Raw genomic sequence first — 25,659 nt, 5'->3', positions numbered from 1 at the left:
CTAATAAACAAAACAGCTCTGGCCTATGGCAAGGCAGCTTAGAGGCAAGTGGGGATAGAGAGAGAAGAAGGGAGGAGTTGGGGAAGACGCCAGCCCACTGTCCAAGGAACAACATGTAATGGGACACAGGTAAAGCCACAGAACACGTGGCGATACATAGATTAATAGTAATGGGCTGAGTTAAATTATATGAACCACAGGCCATACAGTTTGTAATTAATATTAAGCCTCTGAGTGATTATAAGCGGCTGTTGGACCTCGGGGCCTGGAGGGACTGGAGAAGCTCCTGGGTACACTTCCTTCCTTTTGAGATCACTGATCCTATCTCCAACAGAACGCCAAAGTGGTGATGAAAACACTACTGCCCACGATGAGCACAGCATCATCTAGATACACGAGGAAGGAAGAACGGAGGCCCACGGGGGTTAAAAGGAAGGTTTCAGTATCTTATTAAGCAAGGATCATTTTCCACTCCAGAAATACTGAACAAAAGGTTCAAAAAGAACTATGAAGAGCATGAATTTAGAGCTAATCAACAAAATTCTATTTCAAAGTACCTAAATTCAATGGTCTGCCACCTGAGAATTTTAACTCTGTTAAAAGTACTGGCTGTGAAACTCAGTCTGCAAGCATCCATGTAACTCACTTGTATTTCTCATTGATATTGGAAATCCTCCAGGCATTGTTCATATCAAAACCCATCCGTTCCACTTCATTCTTAAACCTTGACGTTACATGCTCCCCTAGGAACAGAGACAGACAATAGAAACAAAAAAATAAATACAATTTTGCAAAATGGAAGACAAAACCATTATCACTTTGCTCTGTCTATTTAAATTGTTTTAGAGGCAGGAACGTATAAATAGATAACATATATTTAACTTTTTAGTTGAAAAGGGGGGCAGAAAGAAAAGAGGACTAACCTAGATTAAGAATTATATCATCTTAGCCACTGCATGCATTTAATCCTAGCACTCAGGAGACAGAGGCAGGCGGATCTCTGTGAGAATTCTAAGCCAGCCAGGGCTATATAAGTAAGACTTTGTCTCAAAAAACAGAAGTTATGTTGCTTAATTAAACTCTCTGTGGTATTGCTGTGCTCTTTCAATACACTCTATTTTTCAGAGGGCAAATGGTCCAGGGGAGGTTAGTATGACCCAAAATCCATGTTCTTTCTTGTAATCACACAGACTACTTTCTTACATCCACACTCAGACCGACAGTATACATAAAATGAAATAAAATCCGTCTTTAAAAAACAACCAAGATTATGTGTTTCCATTCGTTTGGCTATTTGTCCCTGTGCTTTATCTAACCTTGGTTTCAACAATTCTCGCTCATATAAACCCTCCTCTTTCTCGCTAATTAGACTCCCGGCGCTCCACCAGGGGCCTAGCCGTGGATGTCTGCATCCAGATTCCTCAGAACCAAAGGCTGAGGGGCCCCCAACTGGATCAGGCCCTCTGAATAGGTGAGACAGTTGATTGGCTTGATCTGTTTGGGAGGCATCTAGGCAGTGGTATCAGGTCCTGGGCTCACTGCATGAGTTGGCTGTTTGAAACCTGGGACTTATGCAGAGACGCTTGGCTGAATCTGGGAGGAGGGGACTGGACCTGCCTGGACTGAGTCTATCAGGTTGATCTCAGTCCTCGGGGGAGGCGGGAATGGGGGGTGGGGTGGGGGGAAGAGGAGGGGGCAGGAAGGGGGAAAACAAGGGAATCTGTGGCTGTTATGTAGAACTGAATGGTATTATAAAATAAAATTAAAAACAACCAAGATTAGTAACATAGATCTAAAATTCTTCATCTGAAACCTTCTGGGTCACATTTTAGAACCTGGGAGTTTTCTGGCTTTTAGAAAGCTAAGACAGTGCATGTATTATCACACTACAGTCACAATTTCAACAGGAGCTACTTAGGCATTCCTAGTTCCTCAGGAGAACACATAGGTACTTCATACCAAGTGAGATAACTGTGTCAGCTCAGATAAGCTCAAACTGCAAATAGGTTAAGAAATGTTTTCTGGTTTTACAAGCAATTAGACAAGTGATCACAGGACCCTAACTGCCAGTGATCAGAAATCCCAGGGAACACTCCATTATTGAAAGAAACTCTAGGCATTTATAAGAACACACTCCTGCCGGGCGGTGGTGACGCACACCTCTAATCCCAGCATTCTGGAGGCAGAGCCAAGCAGATCTCTGTGAGTTCAAGGCAGCCTGGTCTACAAAGCAATTTCCAGGACAGACTCCAAAAACTACACAGAGAAACCCTGTCTTGAAAAAACAAAACAAAACAACAACAACAAAAAGCACACCTATTCCCTAGCTATAACCTAGTCACATTTCTCACAAATGTGGTCCTTTCTCCCTTAAGACCGTAACAAAGACAGAGCCAGACCTACATCTAAAAATCTCACTTAAAGTAGTGCATGGTCCTAGCGCGTAACTTACTAGACAAAACCACTCACTCAGCAGGCTCCTCATGTGTGCAACCTCACGTGTTGCAAGCTGTAAAACAAACGTTGGCAGAGGTAGAAGAAAGCACAACAAACAAAGCGCACAACAGACTGCTTAGAGAGAAAGATAAAGCTCTGTTCTCCCTAGGGAATGAGCTTCAGAGCAGGAAACACCAATTACCTGGATGAAGGCCAACCCTGTAAACCATGCCCCATTTAAACTACTTTTCTTGACTTTAAGCTAGGTATCACATGATTCCGGAAGATGAGCTATAAAAAGATGATGTTCCGAGCAGCAGGAAGAAAGAACAGTTCAATCTGGTCCATGTGGAAAAGTTGTAGAAGCAATGTAACAGGCTCTCAAATAGGATAGAAAGCTATCTGAGCTGAGGTGCCATCTGTCTACCAATTGTAAGGAGTATTGGCCCTTCAGAAGACTAAACAGGGAGGGAGCCTTTCATTTAAAATATAAAGCTGTAAAATTATGACAACTTTCAAGTTTGTTAGAAGAAGATAGGTGGAGAGATGGCTCAGTGGTTAAGAACACTGTCTGCTCTTCCAGAGGTCGTGAGTTAAAGTCCCAGAACCCATATGGTGGCTCACAATTGTCTATAATGGTATCTAAAGCTCTTTTCTAGTGTGCAGACCTACATGCAAACAAACATCCATATTGATAAAATACATATATACATACATACATACATACATACATACATACATACATACATCTTTAAAAAAGAAAGATGTCCCTTCTGATTAACTTTCAAGTTCTACAAAAGTAAAATGTACTTTTATTAATGGTTTTTTATATTAACATCTTGATTTTAGGATAAACAGTTATCCTAAAAGGACCTTGTAATTTAAAAAATAACCACTGGCATCTGGGCACCATCTTAGCAGATAATCTATTATTTAAAACTGAGCTATGCTGGAGACCTGGAACAGGAAACAGCCACAGAGCAGGGAGACTGTTGAAGGTGCCACAGCCAGGTGGATAGATGGCGTGAGAGGGAGTTGCGGCCAGGAGCAGATCTCGTTAACTGACAGTGACTCTGAGCTTGAGGTCTGTAGGTAGATCAGGCTCATGGGGGACCTCTCCAGTGGCCACTGGAGTCTGAAAACTCTGACTTAGAAAAAATCTGTCTAACCCACCAACCAAAAATGTAAGTGCGGCCATGAGAAGCCTCTGGCACACAAAGAAGAGAAGCTATGAAAGACATTAGAGACTCGTCCAATACAGGCTCAAATCAGCATAAATCTGAAAGCTAAAAATCTACAGCTACAGCTGACCTTCCCTCCCTCACCATTTATCTAACTGGCAGTCTGCCATTTGAAGCTGCTAACACGGCAGCTTTTTCTTTCATTCCTCCATTTCTTTATATTATGCTTGTGGTAGTATTTTCACTTATGACACTTTAAGAAAAAGTTTTTATTTATTCTAAAAATACGTATGGATGTTTTATCTGTGTATATATCTGTGCATCACTTGCATGCTGGTGCCAATGGAGGCCAGAGAAGACATAGAATCCCCTGGAACTAGAGTCACAAATGGTTGTGAGCTGCCATGTAGGAGCTAGGAATCAGACCATGGTCCTCAGGAAGAGCAGCCATTGCCTTTATCTTAACTGCTGAGCCATCACTGAAGCTCCAACTTTTATGTCTTTAATTCTTATTCTTCATAAATTAATCTAGCGTAGTATTTCCTTCCCTTACTTGGTTTTTCCTCTTATATTTCTCATTACTTTTCTTCCTATGCTATTTCAAATAGTATTTTGACTTTATTTTGATGGTTTTTGGAGACAGGGTGTCACAAAGCCTCATTTGATTCTAAGGTTGATACTTCTGCCTCTGCCTCCCTAGTGCTAGAATTACGAGCATGCTACTTTATTAGCTTTTAATTTTAAAAACAAATGGAAAAAGAATCCATATTTATGTACTTATTCTCATTATTATTGTATGTGTATAAATGCAGGCTCATGCATGAATGCATGTGAAAGTCAGAGGACAACTTGTGGGTATCAGTTTTCTTCTCCCAGTTTGAGTTCTGGGATCAAACTTAGATCTTTTTTTTTTTTTTTTTCCTTTTATTTTATTTGACAATACCATTCAGTTCTACATATCAGCCATGGGTTCCGCTGTTCTCCCTCCCACCCCCTTCCCCCAGCCCACCCCCCATTCCCACCTCCTCCAGGGCAAAGCCTCCCCCGAAGACTGCGATCAACCTGGTAGACTCAGTCCAGGCAGGTCCAGTCCCCTCCTCCCAGACTGAGCCAAGCGTCCCTGCATAAGTCCCAGGTTTCAAACAGCCAACTCATGCAATGAGCCCAGGACTCGGTCCCACTGCCTAGATGCCTCCCAAACAGATCAAGCCAATCAACTGTCTCACCTATTCAGAGGGCCTGATTCAGCTGGGGGCCCCTCAGCCTTTGGTTCATAGTTCATGTGTTTCCATTTGTTGGGCTATTTTCTTTTTCAATGATTGAGTAAAACCGAAATTTATTATAAGCCATAGTCATCCTAGGGACCTCCATGCTATATATATATAGCCTCCATGGTTTTATGGGTTGTGGTCTGATTGTTCTTTATTTTATATCTAGAATCCACTTATGAGTGAGTACATACCATGACTGTCTTTCTGGGTTTGGGTTACCTCACTCAGGATGATTTTTTTCTAGTTCCATCCATTTGCCTGCAAATTTCATGCTTTCATTGTTTTTTTTTTTTTTTCTGTTGAGTAGTACTTCATTGTGTATATGTACCACATTTTTTTCATCCATTCTTCCGTTGACGGGCATCTAGGTTGTTTCCAGGTTCTGGCTATTACAAATAGTGCTGCTATGAACATAGTTGAGCATGTATCTTTATGGTATGAATCAGCATTCCTTGGGTATATGCCCAAGAGTGGGATGGCTGGGTCTTGAGGTAGTTCAATTCCTAATTTTCTGAGAAACCGCCATACTGATTTCCACAGTGGTTGTACAAGTTTACATTCCCACCAACAGTAGAGGAGTGTTCCCTTTGTTCCACATCCTCTCCAACATTGACTGTCATAGCCATTCTGACAGGTGTAAGGTGGTAGCTCAGAGTCATTTTGATTTGCATTTCTCTGATGATTAAGGATGTTGAGCATTTCGTTAAATGTCTTTCAGCCATTTGTAGTTCTTGTTTTGTGAATTTTCTGTTTAGCTCTTTAGCCCATTTTTAAATTGGACTGTTCAGTATTTTGATGTCTAGTTTCTTGAGTTCTTTATACACTTTGGAGAGCAGTCTTCAGTCAGATGTGGGGTTGGTGAAGATCTTTTCCCATTCTGTTGGCTGTCTTTTTGTCTTATTGACTGTGTCTTTTGCCCTACAAAAGCTTCTCAATTTCAAGAGGTCCCATTTATTAACTGTTGTGCTCAGTATCTGTGCTGCGGTGTTATATTTAGGAAGTGATCTTCGGTGCCAATACATTCAAGAGTATTTCCTACTTTCTCTTCTATTAAGTTTAGTGTAACTGGATTTTGTTCAGGTCTTTGGTCCACTTGGACTTGAGTTTTGTGCATGGCGACAGACAAGGATCTATTTGTAATCTTTTACATATTGACATCCAGTTATGCCAGCACCATTTGTTGATTTCTTTTTTCCATTGTATAGTTGTGGCTTCTTCGTCAAAAATCAGGTGTTCATATGTACGTGGATTAATGTCAGGGTCTTCGATTCGATTCCATTGGTATGGAATATTTATTTGGTATGTCGGTTTTTATGCTAGTACCAAGCTGTTTTTATTACTATAGCTCTATAGTAGAGCTTAAGGTCAGGGATAGTGATGACTTCAGAGGTTGCTTTATTATACAGGATTCTTTTAGCTACCCTGGGTCTTTTGTTTTTCCATATGAAGTTGAGTATTTTTCTTTCCAAGTCTGTGAAGAATTGTGTTGGGATTTTGATGGGGATTGCATTGAATCTGTAGATTGCTTTTGGTAAGATTGACATTTTTACTATAATCCTACCTTATCCACGAACATGGGAGATCCTTCCATTTTCTGATATCTTCTTCAATTTCTTTCTTTAGAGATTTGAAGTTCTTATCAAACAGGTCCTTCACTTGTTTAGTTAGTGTTATCCCAAGGTATTTTATATTATTTGTGGCTATTGTAAAGGGTGATGTTTCTCTGACTTCTTTCTCAGCCCTTTTATCATTTGTGATTAGGAGGACTACTGATATTTTTTGAGTTGATCTTGTATCCTGCCACTTTACTGTAGAAGTGTATCAGCTGTAAGAGTTCCCCGGTAGAATTTTTGGGGTCACTTATATATACTATCATATCATATGCAAATAGTGAAAGTTTGACTTCTTCCTTTCCAATTTGTAGCCCTTTGATCTCCTTTTGTTGTCTTATTGCTCTAGCTAGACCTTCAAGTACTATATTGAATAAATATGGGGAGAGTGGACAGCCTTGTCTTGTTCCTGAATTTAGTGGAATCGCTTTGAGTTTCTCTCCGCTTAATTTGATAGTGACTGCTGGCTTGCTGTAAATTGCCTTTATTATGTTTAGGAATGTTCCTTGTATTCCTGATTTCTCTAAGACCTTTATCATAAAGGGGTACTGGATTTTGTCTAAGGCATTTTCAGCATCTAATGAGATGATCATGTGGTTTTTTCTTTCAGGTTGTTTATATGGTATATTACATTGACAGATTTTCGTATGTTGAACCATCCTTGCATCCCTGGGATGAATCCTACTTGGTCATGGTGGATAATTATTTTGATGTGTTCTTGGATTTGGTTTGCCAATATTTTGTTGAGTATTTTTGCATCAATCTTTGTTACATCTTTGTGTGGTTTGGGTATCAGGGTAATTGTAGCCTCATAAAAAGAGTTTGGTAGTGTTCCTTCTGTTTCTATTGTGTGGAACACCTTGAAGAGTATTGGTATTAGTTCTTTGAAAGTCTGGTAGAATTCTGCACTGAAACCATCTGGTCCTGGGCTTTTTTTGGTTGGGAGACTTTTGATGACTGTTTCTATTTCTTTAGGGGTTATTGGTCTATTTAAATGGTTTATCTGGTCTTGATTTAATTTTGGTATGTGGTATTTATCCAGAAAATTGTCCATTTCTTCCTGGTTTTCCATTTTTGTGGAGTACAGGTTTTTGAAGTATGATGTGATGATTCTCCAGATTTCCTCGTTGTCTGTTGTTATGTCTCCCTTTTCATTTCTGATCTTGTTAATTTGGGTGCTCTCTCTTTGCTTTTTGGTTAATTTGACTAGGGGTTTGTCTATCTTGTTGATTTTTTCAAAGAACCAACTCTTTGTTTCACTGATTTTTTGTATTGTTCTCTTGGTTTCTATTTCATTGATTTCAGCCCTCAATTTGTTTTTTTTCTGGTGTCTATTTCTCCTGGGTGAGTTTGTTTCTTTTTGTTCTAGAGCTTTCAGTTGTGCTGTTAATTCAGTGGTATGGGATTGCTCCATCTTCTTTATGTGTGCATTTAGAACTATGAATTTTCCTCTTAGCACTGCTTTCATAGTGTCCCATAAGTTTGGGTATGTTGTACTTTCATTTTCATTGAATTCTAGGAACTCTTTAATTTCTTTATTTCTTCCTTGACCCATTGGTGTTTCAGGTGGACATTATTCAGTTTCCATGAGATTGTAGGCTTTCTATAATTTTTGTTGTTGAAATCTAACTTTAAGGCATGATGGTCTGAAAAGATACAGGAGGTTATTCCAATTTTTTTTGTATCTGTTGAGATTTGCTTTGTGACCAAGCATGTGGTCAATTTTTGAGAAGGTTCCATGGGGTGCTAAGAAGAAGGTATATTCTTTTGTGTTAGGATGGAATGTTCTGTAGATATCTATTAAGTCCATTTGAGTAATAACATCTGTTAGGCCCTTTATTTCTTTGTTAAGTTTCAGTCAGGTAGATCTGTCTTTTGGTGACTACTAATGTGTTGGGTTTGATGTGCGATTTAAGCTTTAGTAATGTTTCTTGAATAAATGTGGGTGCCTTTGTATTTGGAGCATAAATGTACAGAATCGAGACTTCATCTTGGTCGATTTTTCCTGTGATAAATATGTAATGTCCATCCTGATCTCTTTCGACTGATTTTAGTTTGAAGGCTATTTTATTAGATATTGCCTGCTTGGTAGGTCCATTTGATTGGAAAGCCTTTTCCCAGCCCTTTACTCTGAGGTAGTATCTGTCTTTGAAGTTAAGGTGTGTTTCTTGCATGCAGCAGCAGGATGGGTTCTGTTTTCTTATCCATTCTGTTAGCCTGTATCTTTTTATAGGTGAGTTGAGACCATTGATATTGATGGATATTAATGACCAGTGATTGTTAATTCCTGTTATTTTTTGTGGTTGTGTTGTGTTGTCCTTCTTTGGTGTATGTTGGTGTGGGATTATCTATTGCTTGATTTTTCATGGATGTGTTCAGCTTCTTTGGGTTGGATTTTCCCTTCTAGTGCTTTCTGTAGGGTTGGGTTTATAGACAGGTATTAATTAAATCTGGTTTTATCCTGGAATATTTTGTTTACTCCGCCTATGGTGATTAAGAGTTTTGCTGGGTATAACAGTCTTAGTTGGCATCCGTGGTCTCTTAGTGTATGTATTTGTCCAGGACCTTCTAGCTTTCACAGTCTCTATTGAGAAGTCTGGTGTTATTCTGATGGGTCTGCCTTTATATGTTATTTGGTCTTTTTCCTTTGCGGCTCTTAATATTTTTTCTTTGTTCTGTGTGTTTAGTGTTTTGATTATGTGGCAAGGTAACTTTTTTTTTGGATTCAGTCTATTCCATGTTGTGTAAGCTTCTTGTATCTTCATAGGTACTTCTTTCTTTAGGTTAGGAAAGTTTTCTTCTATGATTTTGTTGAATATATTTTCTGTGCCTTTGAATTGGTATTCTCCTTCTTCTATTCCTATTATTTATATGTTTGGTCTTTTCATGCTGTCCCAAATTTCTCGGACATTTTGCGTTCCAACTTTTTTGTCTTTAGTGTTTTTTTGACTGGCGAATCTATTTTCTCTATTGTGTCTTCAGTGTCAGAGATTCTCTGTTCCAGCTCTTACATTCGGTTGGTTATGCTTGCTTCTGTAGTTCCTGTTCATTTAGTCAGGATTTCTATTTTCAGCATCCCCTCAGTTTGTGTTTTCTTCATTTTCTCAATTTCAATTTTCAAATCTTGAATTGTTTCCTTCATGTGTTTAATTACTTTTTCTTGGTTTTGTTTGATTACTTCCTAATTTTTTGTTTTTTCTTATATTTCTTTAAGGGAATTTTTTATTTCCTCTTTAATGGAGTTTTTCATTTCCTCTTTAAGGGCCTCTATCATCATCTTAAAGTCATTTTTAGGACTGATTTCTTCTGCTTCTTCTGCCTTGGTATGTTCAGGTCTTGCAGGTGTAGAATCGCTAGAGTCTGATGTTGCCATAGAGATTTTTATGTTGTTGCCTATATTTTTGCACTGGCGTCTACTCATCTCTTCCTCTGCTCGGTGTAGGCAGTGTCTGTGTCTGAAGGTGCCTCTCTTGTTCTAATTGTTAGTCTTAGTCCACTAGGAGTTCTTGGTTAAATGGGTGCTGTTGGGCTGTTTCTTCGGGAGTAGCTTAGGCCAATCAGTATTGTGGGTTCTGTCTCAGGGAGTTGTTCCCAGTTGGTGCAGGGTGTGCTTATGGTTTCAGTGGTTGTTAGGTTTGTAGGAGTTGGTTGTTTTGTTTTGGTGGGGAAGCAGTGAAAGGTAGCTGTCTGGTCCCTGGGACTCTGATGGGTAGGGACTAGGCACTAGAGACCTGATCTGCCGGTCTGGAGATGGGGGCTTACTTGTTCCTAATTGGTGTAATGTAGGCTTATGATTCTGGTGATCTGGTTTGGTGGCTGGGTGGCGCCTTCTTTTGTGTTTTCAGGTCACGTTTTGCTCATTCATCAACTCCTCAGCTGATCTTGTTTCCTCAGACTGCAGACTGTAGGATTCTGAATCCTCTCCTGGATGGATCTCAGCTGAGCAGGTTGTTTAGTAGGGTAATCTCACCAACACCTCCAAGTTGTTGGGTTTCGCAGGATCAGCAGCTGGGCCCTGGGTTGGCCTCAGACAGAGTGTTCGGATCCTTTCTGGTCGAGTCCCATGGGGAAGAAGCCATCTCTGGTGCTGGGATTAAAGGCGTCCCTGTTCCAAGCTCTTAATCCCCTTGTTTTCACTAATTCCTCAGCAGGTAATAGCTCTGTTTGTCTGCCTCTGCTGCTGCTCTCGACTTATTTCTTTTTCAACTCTTCCTGTTTGCATCCTCTGCTCTCTAATCTACCTTTTCAACATTTAATATTTCCTGCACTACAATTACATAGTACGGAATTTTCATTTTACTGGATTTGTGTGTGTGTGTGTGTGTGTGTGTGTGTGTGTGTGTGTGTGTGTGTGTTTCTCTGTGTAGCTTTGCGCCTTTTTCTGGAACTCGCTTTGTAGACCAGGCTGCCTGGAACTCATAGAGAAGTTCATGAGAAAGCAAAGAGCCTTAGGACCCTCCCTCAGGACAAAGCATCCATCTTAGGAATATCCTAAAAGCCAGCTCAAATCCAAAAGAAACAACTAGAATTACCAAGGGACTAAAGATATACTCTTTAAAAGTTTGTTGTTTGTGAAGTAACTAATAAAAGGCAAGTATGCCTTACTGGCAAATGGCAGGCAACCCCAAGCCAGAAAAGGCCTCTTAGAGTTAGTGTCACAAACAAGAAGACACAACAGGTTCACTTCCAAGTTATTATTATATGAGACAATGGGGAAATAAAAACTGAAATAATATGCAACAGTTAAAATTCAACAAATGTAGATGTAAGATTTGTATACTTCATTTTAACTTTACCTTTAAAACACTTGAGAAAAGAGTCACATTTTTTTAATTTATTATTTTTTTTTAATTTGAGACAGGATCTCACTATGTAGGGCTGGTTAATTGGCTTTACAGTAGGTCTAGAACCTGCTATGTAGACCAGTTTGGCCTTGGACTCAGCAGAAATCCACCTGACCCTCTGCCTCCTGAGTGCTGGAATTAAAGGTGTACATTACTACACCCACCAAAAGCCATATATATATATTTAATTAGCTTAAAACATGATGACAGGGGCTGGGGAGAAGACATAGTAAAGAGCTTGCTGGGTAAGCATGAGGACCTGAGTTTGAATCCCTAACATCGGTGTAAAAAGCAGGGCACAGTGGCACATGCCTATAATCTAAGGCCTGGGGAGGTGAAGACAGGACTGCTGGAGCTTGTTGGCCAGTTAATCTGGTTGAATTAGTGAGCTTTACCCTATCTCAAAAAATAAGGTGGACAGCCATAGAGGAAGACATCCAATATCAACCTCTGGCCTCCATATGTGTATATAGCTACCACTACCTACACACACACACACACACACACACACACACACACACACACACACACACACACACACACAAGATGACACTATAAATAATTGCCTTAGCATATGTAAGATCTAGAGTTCAATCTCTAGCACATCACATACACCTTACATACACATACATGTCGTTTTAATAAAAGGGAGGAAGGTAAGAGAATAAAGTGAGAAATTAAGCACTTTCACATAAATGTCCAAGGCTGGTGTGGTTCAAGGCCTACTCAAATGACACTTTAACATGAATGTTACCAAACACATACACAAAATTCACAGCTTCCTTCTATTAGGGTTCCACAACCCCCACAACCTTCTTATAGTCATTTTAGGCCTAGGAAACTAAAGTGTCAAACACAGTTTTCTTCTCTTGCCCTGGAAAGGAGGAAATGTATCTTACTAAACTTAGAATAGTGGAAACAAGCTAGATGCTTTATAAAACAGAGATTGAAGATATGAGTCCTATAGGCTCCCATTTCATGATAAAGGCACCTTCAAACAAAGTTCCATAAGAAGTCTGGCCTACCTGGTCTGCACAAGTCTCCATGTTGTTCTTTTTCACTGGCGTAGACCTCCATGCACCAAGCATGGTATGCAAATGAGAAGAGATCTTCTATTTTACCAGGTGGTCGGATTGCATTGTTCAATCTCTTCAGCCAATCTTGACACTGCTCAAAGGTTGGGAACTGACACCTTTGCAAAACAAAGTATAAATGCAATCAGGTGACAGTTGATAATGAAGTCTAAGCAAAGGCACCATTTCAAGAGTGCCTGTTCATAACAAAGGGTCAACTAAGAGTGAAGAAAGCATCACTGACAGTCATTCACTACTACTTATAATAAAAACAGATCCAACAAATTATAGCCGGCAGTGCAAAATTTAAAAAAAAGGGGGCGGGGGAGGGTGGACAAGTGGAAAATCTATTATTTTAATGTAATGAATCTCTTCGGAAAATGATTAATGGTGATTATCAAAGTAAAGCATTATTTTGTCTCTCTGACGAATCAGATCTCACCCTACTTCTTCAGCTAGTTTTAAAGTTATCTCTCTCAAGAAGTATGTTCAGAAAAGTCATTTCTTTTGTTATGACATAATAGGCCAAACTAAAAAACAGACCACAACACTATCCACAGCCAGTTGGGAGAATGGTTTCAAAATTTGTCTACTTAGCAATTAGGACAATCAGATCCAAATTAAGGCAGAGGACATGCAAACTTTCAGCTGCAACCACACATAGAATAAAACAATGGTACTATTAACAGCAATTTTCAGTATCTATAATTAAAGGGTTAAAATAATTACTGCAAACTGAGTTTTTGAAGACTCGTGTAATTTGTATTTTTGTTTGTTTGTTTGTTTTGGTTTTTTCCAGACAGGGTGTTTCTGTATAGTTTTGGTGTCTGTCCTGGATCTTGCTCTGTAGACCAGGCTGGCCTCAAACTCACAGAGATCCACCTGGCTCTGCCTCCCGAGTGCTGGGATTAAAGGCATGCACCACTGGCACATTAATGTTTTCCTTAACAAGGTCACTTACAACCTTCCCTTGTCCCAACCAATGTAGCTCACCAACATGACAGCACAGTGTTTACTGGTGCCCCAAAACAGATCAAAGGAATAAAGTAAAAATGTCAAGAATGGAGCATATCAAGAGTTATTAAATTAAAAACATACTTCAGGCATCATTTTGCAACAATTAGCATTAAAATTAGTTTGATAAAATCATGAATGAATGCTAAATTTAGAAAAAATTTTATGAGAGACAAGACAACTGCATTTTCTCAATGTATTTCCCATAGATTGTTTATTAGTTGTAAGGGGGAAAAATGTAGAAATTCACTACTACTACAGAAATCGGCTAATGCTCTGACTGGACTAATCAAAAGTCATCAATAGGGGACAAATGGATCAACTGTCTCTGGATGTAACACAATACCTTGAAAAGGAGTGAGTGAGTGAGTGAGTGAGTGAGTGAGTGAGTGAGTGTGTGTCTGTATTCCAGTTGCAGACACGTAACTTCAACTTAATCTTGAGGAATCTCTAGACAAACATAAAATGAGAAACAATCTATTCAAACAGAAAACTCTATAATTCAAAATGCCACTGTCATAAAAGACAGAGAAAGGCTACAGAAAAATTCCAGATTAAAGAAGATTACAGTCACAGCAGCAAAATGCATTATCTGACTCTGCAATGCTAAATGAGAAGGGTGAGGATGAATGCTGTAGAAGGACATCACTGGATAGCACTGGGATAGCAGATTTGGAAAGGGTAATATCATTGTAAAATTGTGAAAGTGACAATGATGTACAGATTATATGAGAAAATATTCTATTGTTAGGAAAGCACACTTAAAGGGTTTAAGGTTAAAGAGCCAAGTGAAGCAACTTACTTTATCAGAAAAGAATCTCTCTCTCTCTCTGCCTCTCTGTCTCTGTCTGTGTGTCTGTGTCTGTCTGTCTGTCTGTCTGTCTCTCTCTCTCTCTCTCTCTCTCTCTCACACACACACACACATACATACACACACACACACACACACACACACACACGTGTTCTGCAAATGATAAAGTAAATTGGAGTAGAGTATTTACAGGGGTAAATGGTACACAACTGTACTACTTTTTAAAAAATTTTTATACTTTTTATATATTTAAAATTAACTCCCAAATAAGAAGTATCTGTTTGTATAGCAATATACACTAAGAATAAAATACTTCAGGTACTAACTACTCAGAAATTATTCTAACAATGTGGACCTTCAAAAGACATTTTGCTAACAAACTATATAACAAATTTTTTTTTAAAATAAATGTGTTTTACGATGGTATTCTTTTTTTCTTTCTTTTTTTAAAGATTTATTTATTGTGTATCCAGCATGTATGACTGCAGGCCAGAAGAGCGCACCAGATCTCATTACAGATGGTTGTGAGCCACCATGTGGTTGCTGGGAATTGAACTCAGGACCTTTTGGAGGAGCAATCAGTGCTCTTAACCTGAGTCATCTCTCCAGCCCCATAACATATCTTTAAATAAGATTTTTGCCAATACTTCACAGCCTCACAAACACACCACCTACCTGATAACTTTGCAGTCTTTGCATGTCAAATGAAGCTGGAATATATCACGGCATTCAACACTTTCTATAAGCTGTAATGGAACCTATAATTAAAAAGGATAAAGTCCTCTTAGTCAAAAAGGCATTGACTTTTTACAGGCACATTCAGGACAACTGGTTAACAGGGAAAGAAGCAAATACAGACACAAGTTTAGCTGGACCAGTAGTGATTTACTAAAGAGTGGATTAGTTTCCCTTTCCCTAAATCAACAACCTCAAGTCACAGCATGATGACCACAAAGAAGAGGTCTGGATTCTGGAAGACAAGAGGGAACAGGTCCTGAGTGTCAAACTCGCAAGCTCATCTCTCGATACTCCTTTAAAAAGCTATGATTTGCAGTAACACAAAAGTTGAAGAGCACTAAACAGAAGCACTGCAGGCCAAGTGTCAACAGGTAGTCTCTGTCCCAGACGGCAGAGGAGATTTATTCCTCAGTTCTTAGCAAAGGAGGCTTCCGGAAAAAGCTGGAGGCCTAACTACCTGTAGGTTATCAAACAAAGATGGCACACCAGTAGCAACTGGTCAGGGTCTCTATTCCATACAATACATCACAGATAACAAGAAGTTATATAGTAGTCAAAGAACCTAAAATTGGCTAGAACCAACTTGCTCCCAAAAAACAGCTGAAGAGCCATGTTTGTCAAGTGGGACTCAAGGTTTGAGTGAAATGGAATGGTCCCCCTCCCTGCCAATTGGGTAAGCAGGCCCTAGTTAACAACACTGGGCAGAGATGAAATACACCAGTGAGACAGAAGAAATGCCTCTAAAGTATGTAAATGACCCTCAGGCTGACACAATGACATCCATCCTGAAAATATCTGACTTAGCCTCCAACTACAAAAGCTATTTCCAAGCAAGGTATGATAAAATAATAATTCTTTTCTATTATTTTAAGACAGGCTTCTATGCATCCCAGGTTGGCCTTAAACTCCCTGAACTCTAACTCTCTTGCCTTCTCAAGTGCTAGGATTATAGGCCTGTACCACCATGGCTTGTTTATGTAGTGCTTCGTGTCCAGGGCACGAAGCATGCTAGGCAAGCACTCTACCAACTGAGTTACTACCAGCCCTTAGAACCCTCCTTTTTGTTTGTTTGGTTTGGTTTGGTTTTTTTGAGACAGGGTTTCTCTGTGTAGCCCTGGCTGTCCTGGAACTCACTCTGTAGACCAGGCTGCCTGCCTCTGCTTACCGAGTGCTGGAATTAATGGCATGCCTCACCACCACCCAGACTGTGTACCTTCTTAAGACCTTGGAAAAAAGAGTAGCTTACTTGTCCTTAACACTGTATCAAACCCAGTCAAAATATGGCTAAAGGAACTTCAGGTAGCACTCCAACATTTTGTTTGGGTTTGTTCACTGCCCATGCTGTCTCCAAAGGGTGGTGGACCCATATCAGCCCTGCTAGTTTCAGAGCTGGCTTACTACAAACTGGCCAACAGAAAGCTGCCAGAATTAGCAGAGAACTCTCAGAACAAGGCTACAGGGTCAAAAAGAAGTCTAGTACTAGAAGGCTGAAACACAGAAACAGAAACTGGGGCACAAATTGAAAAACAGCAGAAAACGAAATAATATTATGCAGATAAATGCCAGAGAGTTTTTGCCTTGGGGCAAAAGCCTTGTTTCTAAATATATAATCTGTAAAAATTCCCTTACAATTGTAACAGAATTGGAGTTAAGAGGAATACTATGCATCCTTGTTTATATTCCAAGAAAAAAGAAGCTTTTGGCTCTCTGCTTGTTTAAACACTTAACCCCAAGGTGCTGTATAAGAAATTGCAGCTGATACAGCTAAAAATTCTTTCAAGAGTCTGTAAATCTGGGGCAGGGGGAGGAGGGAGAGAATTATCAAGAGATAGTATGGAGATCAAGAGGGAAAAGGTTAGGGCAGGTAAAAGTGCTTTCTGCCAAAGTCTGGCAACCTGAGGCCAAGCTTCACACACTATAAAGAAATATATTTAAACGCCAGGCAGTGGTGGCACATGCCTTTACTCAGCACTTGGGAGGCAGAAGCAGACAGATCTCTCTATGAGTTTGAGGCCAGCCTGGTCTACAGAGTGAATTCCAGGACAGCCAGGGCTACACAGAGAAATCCTGTCTCAAAAAAAAAAAAACAAAAAAAAACACCTTTTCTTTTTTTAAAGGGAGACAGATTAGAATATAACAGTGACTTATTCTCAGGCAGTCCTATAGGTTCTCTGTAAATGACTCTCTTTGTTTTTTCAATGTGTTCCTGCAAGCTACCTTTCCTCCATCGCTCAAAGCATGGTGAGGTCATCTGCCAGTCTGTCAAATGAGAAACCTGTAAAGCTTTTATTTCCATTTGCAAATATGTGTATGCATGTGTATCTACATGGGGGCATGTGTATGTGAATGTGGGTGCCCTCAGAGGCCAGAGCTTTTGAATTCTGGAGCTGGAGTAACAGGTGGTTTTGAGCCAAAGTGGGTACTAGGAGTTGAATTCAGGTTGTCTACAAAGGCTCTTAACCACTGAGCCATCTTTCTAGCTCCTTAGTCTACAAAGGCTCTTAACCACTGAGCCATCTTTCTAGCTCCTTAATCTTTATTCTTAAGGAAGAAGAAGAAGGGAAAAAAATGTTGGTTCTTGCATCCAAATCAATTGGAGTCACAGATGTGGAGAAATGCAAATTTTTTAAAGATTTATTTGTGTGTATGGGTGTTCTGCCTGCATATTGTATCTGTGTAACACACAGACACAGTATCTGTAGAGGCCAGAAAGAACATCCAATCTCCTGAAACTAGAATTACAGATGGCTGTGAGCCACTGTGTGGATGCTAGGAACTAAATTCAGGTTCTCTGCTAGTGCAACAAATGCTCTTAACTACTGATCTACCTCCTCAACTCTACAAAACAGAAAAATTTAATACACAGATTGTCACCTTCAAGAATAGGGGCATTAAAAAGAAAAATAAAAGAATGCAAGTGACACTTGGTTCTGTATCAATGGCGTCTCCACCCCTCTGAACTTCTATTTTTTCTCCCAGGCTCCCCTCCACCTCCTTTAAGAAAGAGAACTGGCCACCTTTTCCTCCCCATACATCTAAGTTTTTCTCCTTTCTTTTTTTTAATTTTATGGGCATAGTATTTTTGCTTGTATGTGTATTTGTGTGAAGGTGTAGGAACTCCTGGAGTTTCAATTACAGACAACTGTGAGCTGCCATGTGGGTCCTGGGAATTGAACCCAGGTCCTGTGAAGAGCAGCCAGTGTTCTTAACTGCTCAGCCATCTCTCCAGCCCCTTCTCTCCTTTCTTTTAAGGCTTACACCACTGCTCTAGTTTTCCCAACTTCCCTCAAAACAAAATACCTACCTGCCTACCTCACAGTGTCTTAACACTTCCCACATCCAGTATACAACCTTGTAAACAAAGAATGAAATAGTCAAAGGCTCAGGGACTGCTGTACTATGAACATAGCCATGTCTGCTCTGTAGTCCAGGTTTCTTCCACCACACATTGTTTTGTCTGCCTTCCTTCCTCTTAAGACTGCCCTTCTCTTCTGTAGTGAGCTCTATTAGAGTTTTCTTTCACAAGTAAGTGGCCCTTTTGCAGATTTGCAAGACAAGAAAAACAACTGAAACCACGATTCCTTGGAAGCTAGGAAATCTAGAAGCCTTTCCATCCCCCACGGCCCATGAATGGCTCTGCAGCCACTCCTCTTTTTGCTTCTTTCTCTTCCATCTTCTATTTGCCAGGTTAATTCTCTCTCAATACTTTACAACTAAATTCATGCTCAAACAACAAATCAAACACTCAGTGCTGTTCATTAAACATTCAAAAGGCCAAAAGTTGTATCAGAGGCACCAAACTCCTAAGGTCATCAATCTAAGGAAGCAAAAAAGCAGTTTAAAATGGTAACAGTACATAGGACTTTCATGCTCCCAGAGGCTCTGATGGCATCATGCTCTATTATTTTATCACCTCAGTTCATTCTGCATGTGTGTGTCCATGTGTGCATATTATATTATTAACAATCAGAACTTTCTAGGCATGGTGGCACATCTTTTAATCCTAGCACTCAGGAGGCAGAGGCAAGAGGATCTCTTTGAGTTTGAGCCCAGCCTGGTCTATAGCCAGGGATACACTGAGAAACTCTGTCTCTAACTCCCCCACCCCCCCCAAAAAAAGTAATCATGTTTTTCATAACCTCAGTGGCAGGACTAACTTTTTCTGAAGCAGAAATGGCATAACCAAGTAAAAATAATGCCAGCAAGAACCAAGCCTGCAATCTACAACAAGCAACAGAATATTTAAGGCACCAAAACTTTTCTTTTAAAAACTGACGAGAAAAGGGGACTGTCATAGATTAAAGAGCCACACTGACTACTGTTCATTTTGGATATAAACAAGTTTTACCCCTCCAGCTGTGCTTTTCAGAGGCCCCTAATGGTAGAACCATAGGCCAAAAGAGATTAGATATTAACAAAATTTACATCTGAAGCCTGGTATAGTAGCTCTTGCCTATAATCCCTGCACTATAGAGGCCAAGGCAGGAGTACTGCCAGAGTTCAAGGCCTGCCTGGGCTCCATAGTTACCACCAGGTCTGCTATGGCTACACAAAAAGACTCTGTCTCTAAACAGACATACAAACGTATGGTGAACAAAGGTGACTGCTAGACAAAGGAAAGGTGTACCCAGCTGTTAGACTGCCACGTTAGGCCTAACAGACTGACCAAGAGACAAAGTTGTATAAATCATTTCTGCTTAAAACTCAGTCTACATTTTTTTTTCTATCCTGTGTATACACGTACGCACGCGCAGGTACCACAGGCAGGTACCACAGTAAGCATACAATGGTCAGAAGGGAATTGGTTCTCTCCTTCCACCTTTCTGTGGGTTCCAGAGAGTAAACTCGAGTCAGCAGGCTTGTCCAACAACTGTCTTTAGCTACTGAGCTATCTCATGCACCCTCAGTCTACATTTTTAAAACAATATTTGTGTGTGTGTGTGTGTGTGTGTGTGTGTGTGTGTGTGTGTCTACACACTAGAAGAGGAAATTGGATACCGTTATAGAAGGTTGTTAGCTACCATATGGATCCTGGGAATTGAACTCAGGACCTCTGTGAAAGCAGCCAGTGTATTAACCCTTGAGCCATATTACAGTATCTCAGTCTACATTTTTGAAGGCCATAATTCTATTGTTTAAGTATAAACTGATGAGCTTTACTTTCACCTCACAAAACATTCTCATAAGAGCACAACTAGAGCACTGGTAAAAGAGAATAGACTCATGCAGAGGAGATGGCTTTTGGTGATTACAAGGCAAATATCCAACACTCAAGACCAATTTGTTCTAAACAGTGAAGAAGCAGTCATCACCTAAGAGTCTCATGCCACCTACTGGGGATTCAGAGGCAGCAGACTTGAGATCAGTCTATTGAATTACACAACAAAAACTGTTTTTAAACTTTCACAAATCCCACTTGAACATTTATTTAATAAATTATCTAAGCATCAAAGAAATATAGTTTGGGAAAAATAAAGAATAGAAGATTGCTCATACCAGGAATGCTATGAATGGATTCTACCACACAGGTACTTCACCCTAGGAATTGTAAGCTTGATGTTTACTGAGGGTATGTAGATTAAAGGAATAGTGCTTATAGTATTCAAGCCTATAAACACTCAATGTGCTGTGAAATTAAGAGAATATTCGATATTGAGTAGCTATTTAAAACTTAATGGCAAGTCATTTTCTGAAGTACTAAATAATGCAACGTGGGGCATGCCACAATAGAGATAGCACATTTGGTTTCTAGTGGCTTAAACGTGAATGATTTAGATAAAATAACCTTTAGCAGGGTTTCATGATCTCCTGTGTTTTGCTGTAATATATATCTGCTGAAGAAAGAGTAGAGGGATTCAGAGAGGGAAAGGGAGAGAGGCAACTATTACCAATCCTCTGGTTTCCATCTAGGATCTGCTGCAAGAGGAGCCAGCCACCTTTTTCCTGGAGTGACCTCAGACTTCAGGAACCCTAGTACTGTGGTGTTTCTCAATAGGACATGTTCACAGTCTCTACAATGTCAAGATAACTTTGTATAATCATTTTTCAGTACAAACACAGTATCAGGGGTTTTTTAAGTGACACGCAGCCTCTAAGTCTTAGAGGGTTAGAATGCTAGAGAAAATGTTCGTCTGAGGAAAAGGATTATAAAGTACAGTAGTCAGCTTCTTAAATATTAGAATCACATTATGGAAAAATATCACAATACAACTTACTCATATAGCTACTGTAAGAGATAAATCATGAATGACATAGTCCTATTCACAGAAACATACTGTTTTAAAGTGAACTTAAAATTCAAAAGAGGAGAAATGATCTAATATCCATTTCAAATCCATACTAATTTCAATTCATTATGTTATTTACTGAGTTGCATGGCATCAGAAGACATATTGGATCCTGAGACACAAAGACAGATCAACAAAGAGTTACAACATGTCCAGTAACTGCTGTGAAAGAATGTTAATATACAGAAGCAAGCCACTGAGTGCAATTACTGCCAGGAAGGAAGGGAACAGGATTGAGCAAGGCTTCACAGAGGAAGTTACTCTCTGAACCAAGACATGAAAAGAGAGTCCCCAGGCATGAGAGAAAGGAAAGTGTGCAAAATGAGGTCTGCTGGAGGGACCCAGGGGAGCTAGTTTTACTAATAGGAAGAAGACAGAAAAGCTGGCAGGAACAAGGACCACAGCCTCACATCATGCTGCATAATTTGACTTTCATAGAATAAATAAAGAAAATAGCTTTAAGATGGCAGATGATGTGATTTTGCGACATACCATATTCGCAAACAAATCTAGTAAGCTGATAAATGGGATGATATGGGAAAACGCAATGGGATGAACCCTTATCATTACAAGTTCACTGATTCCAACCGTTAAAGAATAAAAAACTAAGTTTAAGTTGAGTAGTAATTTTACTCACTACCACAGGACATGGTAGGGAATTTTCGATTGCTATTATTTTAGCACTTCCACTTTTCACCCACTGGTCATGAAGGTACAAATCCAAATGAACCCTTGTGCTGGTTAGTTTTGTTAACTTGACACAAACTAGAGTCACCTGGGAAGAAGGTCCCTCACTTGAGGAATTATCTCCATCAGACTGGCCTGTGGGCATATCTGTGAGGCATATTCTTGATTATGGTGGGCAGTACCACCCCTGGGTTCTGCTTCAGTTCCTGCCTTCAGACTCCCACCTTGAGTTCTTGCCTTGACTTCCCTCAATGATAAGCTGTAAGCTGTAAGATGAAATAAACCTTTTCTTCCCCAAGTTGCCCTTGGTAATGGTGCTTAACACTAGAACACTGTGAACATAGTATATTTTCTTTTTCCTTGATGACTCTGGTGTGTACTTTAGCTAATGGAGAGAATACAGACATAACCCAAATCTAGAAGGCAGGCAGAAGAATTCAGGTCAAAATAGCTTACGAGCATAAATATTGGGCTGGAGAGATGGCTCGGAGGTTAAGGGCACTGGCTATTCTTCCAGAGGTCCTGGGTTCTATTCCCATCACCCACACGGCAGCTCACAACTGTCTGTAACTCTAGTTCCAGGGGATCTGACACCCTCACACAGACAGCATGCAGGCAAAACACCAATGCACATAAAATAAAATTTAAAAAAAAAAACATAAATTTTTAACTATAATAAATAAATAATGCCAATTAAAAATGACACCCACTGATCTTTTCATAAATCAAAAACTGTAACTTGAGTAGTTAGGTAACTTCTAGAAAGGTAAATAAAATGAATGCAAGCAATAGCTTTCCAAGAATTCCCCAAATCACATAATCTAAATGTAGGCCCAAACTCTTAAAGACATCACAACACACTTCCCTGCACTGGCGCTCAAATGCAGAAAGCCACAACACCAGTAAGTAAAGGGGAAAGAATGTTTCCCACTGGTGAAATTGGTGAACCTATGGGCCTTTCTAGGTTGGTGCACTGAAAACTACTAAGGACAGCAGTGCACTGAAGAACCAGTTCTACTTAGTGTACCCTCATAACCCAAAAAGAGCAAATGCACTCAACAACTTCAAGCTTCCCTTTTCATTAGTAAGAGTTCATTATGCAAATAAACAATGTACTAACATGGCTCCTTATCCATGTAGTGGCCTCTCAAGTAACTTTGATACAGCAGTCTGCTGTGAATTCAAAGAACGTCTTGTCTGACATTAAGACTCAAGGAATGATCTCAACCGAAGCAGCGGGTAACTACTAAAGACTGAGAGAGGTAGGGAAAAGGCCTATAGTCTTTGTACCTTTATAAAGCTTAACAATACAGTGGCAGTACCTGGTACAAGCTATTTAGCATTAACTAACAATGGATACCCCAGCAGACAAGATGTATTTTAAATAACACATAAGAATAACTTATTAACAGAATAGTCCTTGAGCAGGAAATTAACTGAGAGACAGGAATAGCATACAATGCTTTCACACACCCAAGCATGTATACCTCTTATCTCTCTTCTTTTTCCTATCTACCTTACAGGGAAAATGATTGGAAATCACTTACATTAACAAGAGACTCCTTAAACTTGATGTGAAGTCTGTAATTAGAAAGGGCAATGATGGCATCCTCAGCACGGCCCACATACTCTGTGCTCTCTCCATGAAGTTCAAGAAAAGGAACCTGGAAGACAGAAGAAAACTTTCAGAGTTCCAGAGCAGAAAAGCCAAGTCTTCAAAACCAAGCCAGATGAATAAACGGTCAATGGAACAAATGGACAATAGATTACCATAAAAGTTTAAAGCGAGAATCTGAAAGATGGGCTTATACTCACCTAATTTCAATATGCTTACCCAAATTAGGGACTTCTATGATGACATAAATGACCATCTCAAACAAGGAACTTTTAGGAAATAACTCTTTACAAGAGGAACAATGTTTATCAGATTGCATTTCTATACGTACAGTTTAGGGAATGCATCTATTACACATTACGTCAATCCACTAGCTTTGCTTCATCATTACTGCAATCCTAAACACATATTACACAGTCAAAAATGGCCTGTAATTACCTGAAGATTCTCGTCCTCCCGAATCAGCTGCTTCCTGGGAAATATCTGATTGGCTTGGATGCACTCCAGGCTCTGCCGCATCTCTTCATCCTGGAAATCCCCAATGTTTCAATAATTTTCAAACTTCAACTTATCATCCATATTTGATTTTTTCTACTATGTTTACTTACATAATCACAATATTAGGTATTGCTATGGTTTGGATAATGGTTCCCCAAAGGCCTACATGTTCAAGGTTTTGATGCTAGCACACAGCACTGTTAGCAGGGGGTTAGAAACTCTGAGAGGCAATACAAGGAAGGTAGGCCAATGGAGGGACCTAAACTCTTCTGTTTTCTGGGCTCCACTAGGTGAGTGGGCATTCCATCACATGTTCCCACCTTAATATACACCAGGGCCAACTGACCAAGACTGTCAGCCAAAATAATTCTTTTCTCCTTTTTAGTTGACTTCTCTCAGGCATTTGTAATAGGAACAGAAGTCTGACTATTAGAGTGTAATCTGAGGACACAATAATGCATAAAGTATCAGGCATTACCATCTCTGTGGGTGCCAAGAGGCTGTGGTGTCTTTTGAAAGAAACCAAGAAGCAATAATTTTGCTCTTTATGTTATAATCTTACATTTTTATTTTTGAGAAATACATACTAATTACTTAAGAATAAAAAATGATGGTTGGAATTCACTTCAACATAATTAAGGGGTATAAGAAAGGAGTGGATGAGAAATAAATGAAACAGGAGATCTATGAATTGATAATTCATGAAACTGTTAAGTGGTGAATAGAAGTTTGCTACACCATATATCCTTTGTACAATATCTGCACAACAGAAAGCTTCAAAAGGTGTGCTTTAGGGCTAGAGAGATGGCTCAGAGGTTAAGAGCACTGGCTGCTCTTCCAGGACCTAAATTCAATTCCCAGCAACTACATGATGGCTCATAACCATCTATGATGAGATCTGTGCTCTCTCTTCTGGTGTACATGCAGGTAGAACACTGTATACATAATAAATAAATAAATCTGTTTTTAAAAAGTGTGCTTTAATATAAAAAGAAACAAAACAAAACAAAACAAAACAAAAAAAACCTAAGAACCAAATTTCCAAAATTTAAAACAGTGTAAATCACTATCCAAGTTCACTCTGCCTTCCATTACCAAGCAGGTCTCTTCTAGTTAAGGCTCAAAATAGCTCCTTTACACTCCAGCTGTTACAGTACAGGGAAGCCCAAGAGAAACATAGTCTATGAGAAAGCCAGGCTCTAGGTTATGATGAACTCTGCTCACACAGTCAGTATCCCCTCCATTTCCACTTTACTGGGGATCAAATCAGGGCCTCAAGCATGGTAAGCAAGGACTACACAGAAAATTTTTTGGTTTTCTGTTCTCTCTTTACAGACAGGGTCTCACACTGTCACTTAGGCTGGCCTGGAACTCTGTATACACCCATTGAATTTACAGCTGTGTGTACTTCTTTCTCCTTACATAGGCTGGAGAGTCCTATTGGGAACAAATAACAACCCTGGAAACATCTGCCTAATCACCAATCTCTCAAAAGACACACTTAAATCTCATTTAAAATCCTTTGAAAAACAGAGGTATCTAGGAGGAGGAAATGATGAAGGTAGAAGGTGGGTATTGGAGAAGTTCAGACAGA

At 39.6% G+C, this 25,659-nt stretch overlaps 1 protein-coding gene across 6 annotated transcripts in view; it reads right to left on the bottom strand.

Moving 5' to 3' along the window:
• Mtmr3 (myotubularin related protein 3) overlaps positions 1 to 25,659 on the bottom strand; it is a 124,890-nt gene that overhangs the window by 33,856 nt on the left and 65,375 nt on the right. For all 6 annotated transcript variants that reach the window (XM_028870653.2, XM_037208119.1, XM_037208117.1 and 3 more), the window contains exons 4-8: positions 24,006 to 24,095; positions 23,500 to 23,616; positions 14,916 to 14,998; positions 12,368 to 12,534; positions 647 to 743 (exon numbers count right to left, since the gene is read on the bottom strand). In XM_028870653.2, coding sequence (XP_028726486.1) covers positions 647 to 743; positions 12,368 to 12,534; positions 14,916 to 14,998; positions 23,500 to 23,616; positions 24,006 to 24,095 — 554 coding nt within the window. The remainder of the gene's footprint in view (positions 1 to 646; positions 744 to 12,367; positions 12,535 to 14,915; positions 14,999 to 23,499; positions 23,617 to 24,005; positions 24,096 to 25,659) is intronic.

Source organism: Peromyscus leucopus, chromosome 7, assembly GCF_004664715.2.
Source record: "Peromyscus leucopus breed LL Stock chromosome 7, UCI_PerLeu_2.1, whole genome shotgun sequence".
Taxonomy (NCBI): Eukaryota; Metazoa; Chordata; class Mammalia; order Rodentia; family Cricetidae; genus Peromyscus; species Peromyscus leucopus.
Note: the sequence above shows the minus strand (reverse complement) of the source record. Positions and strands in the feature narration are given on the sequence as shown.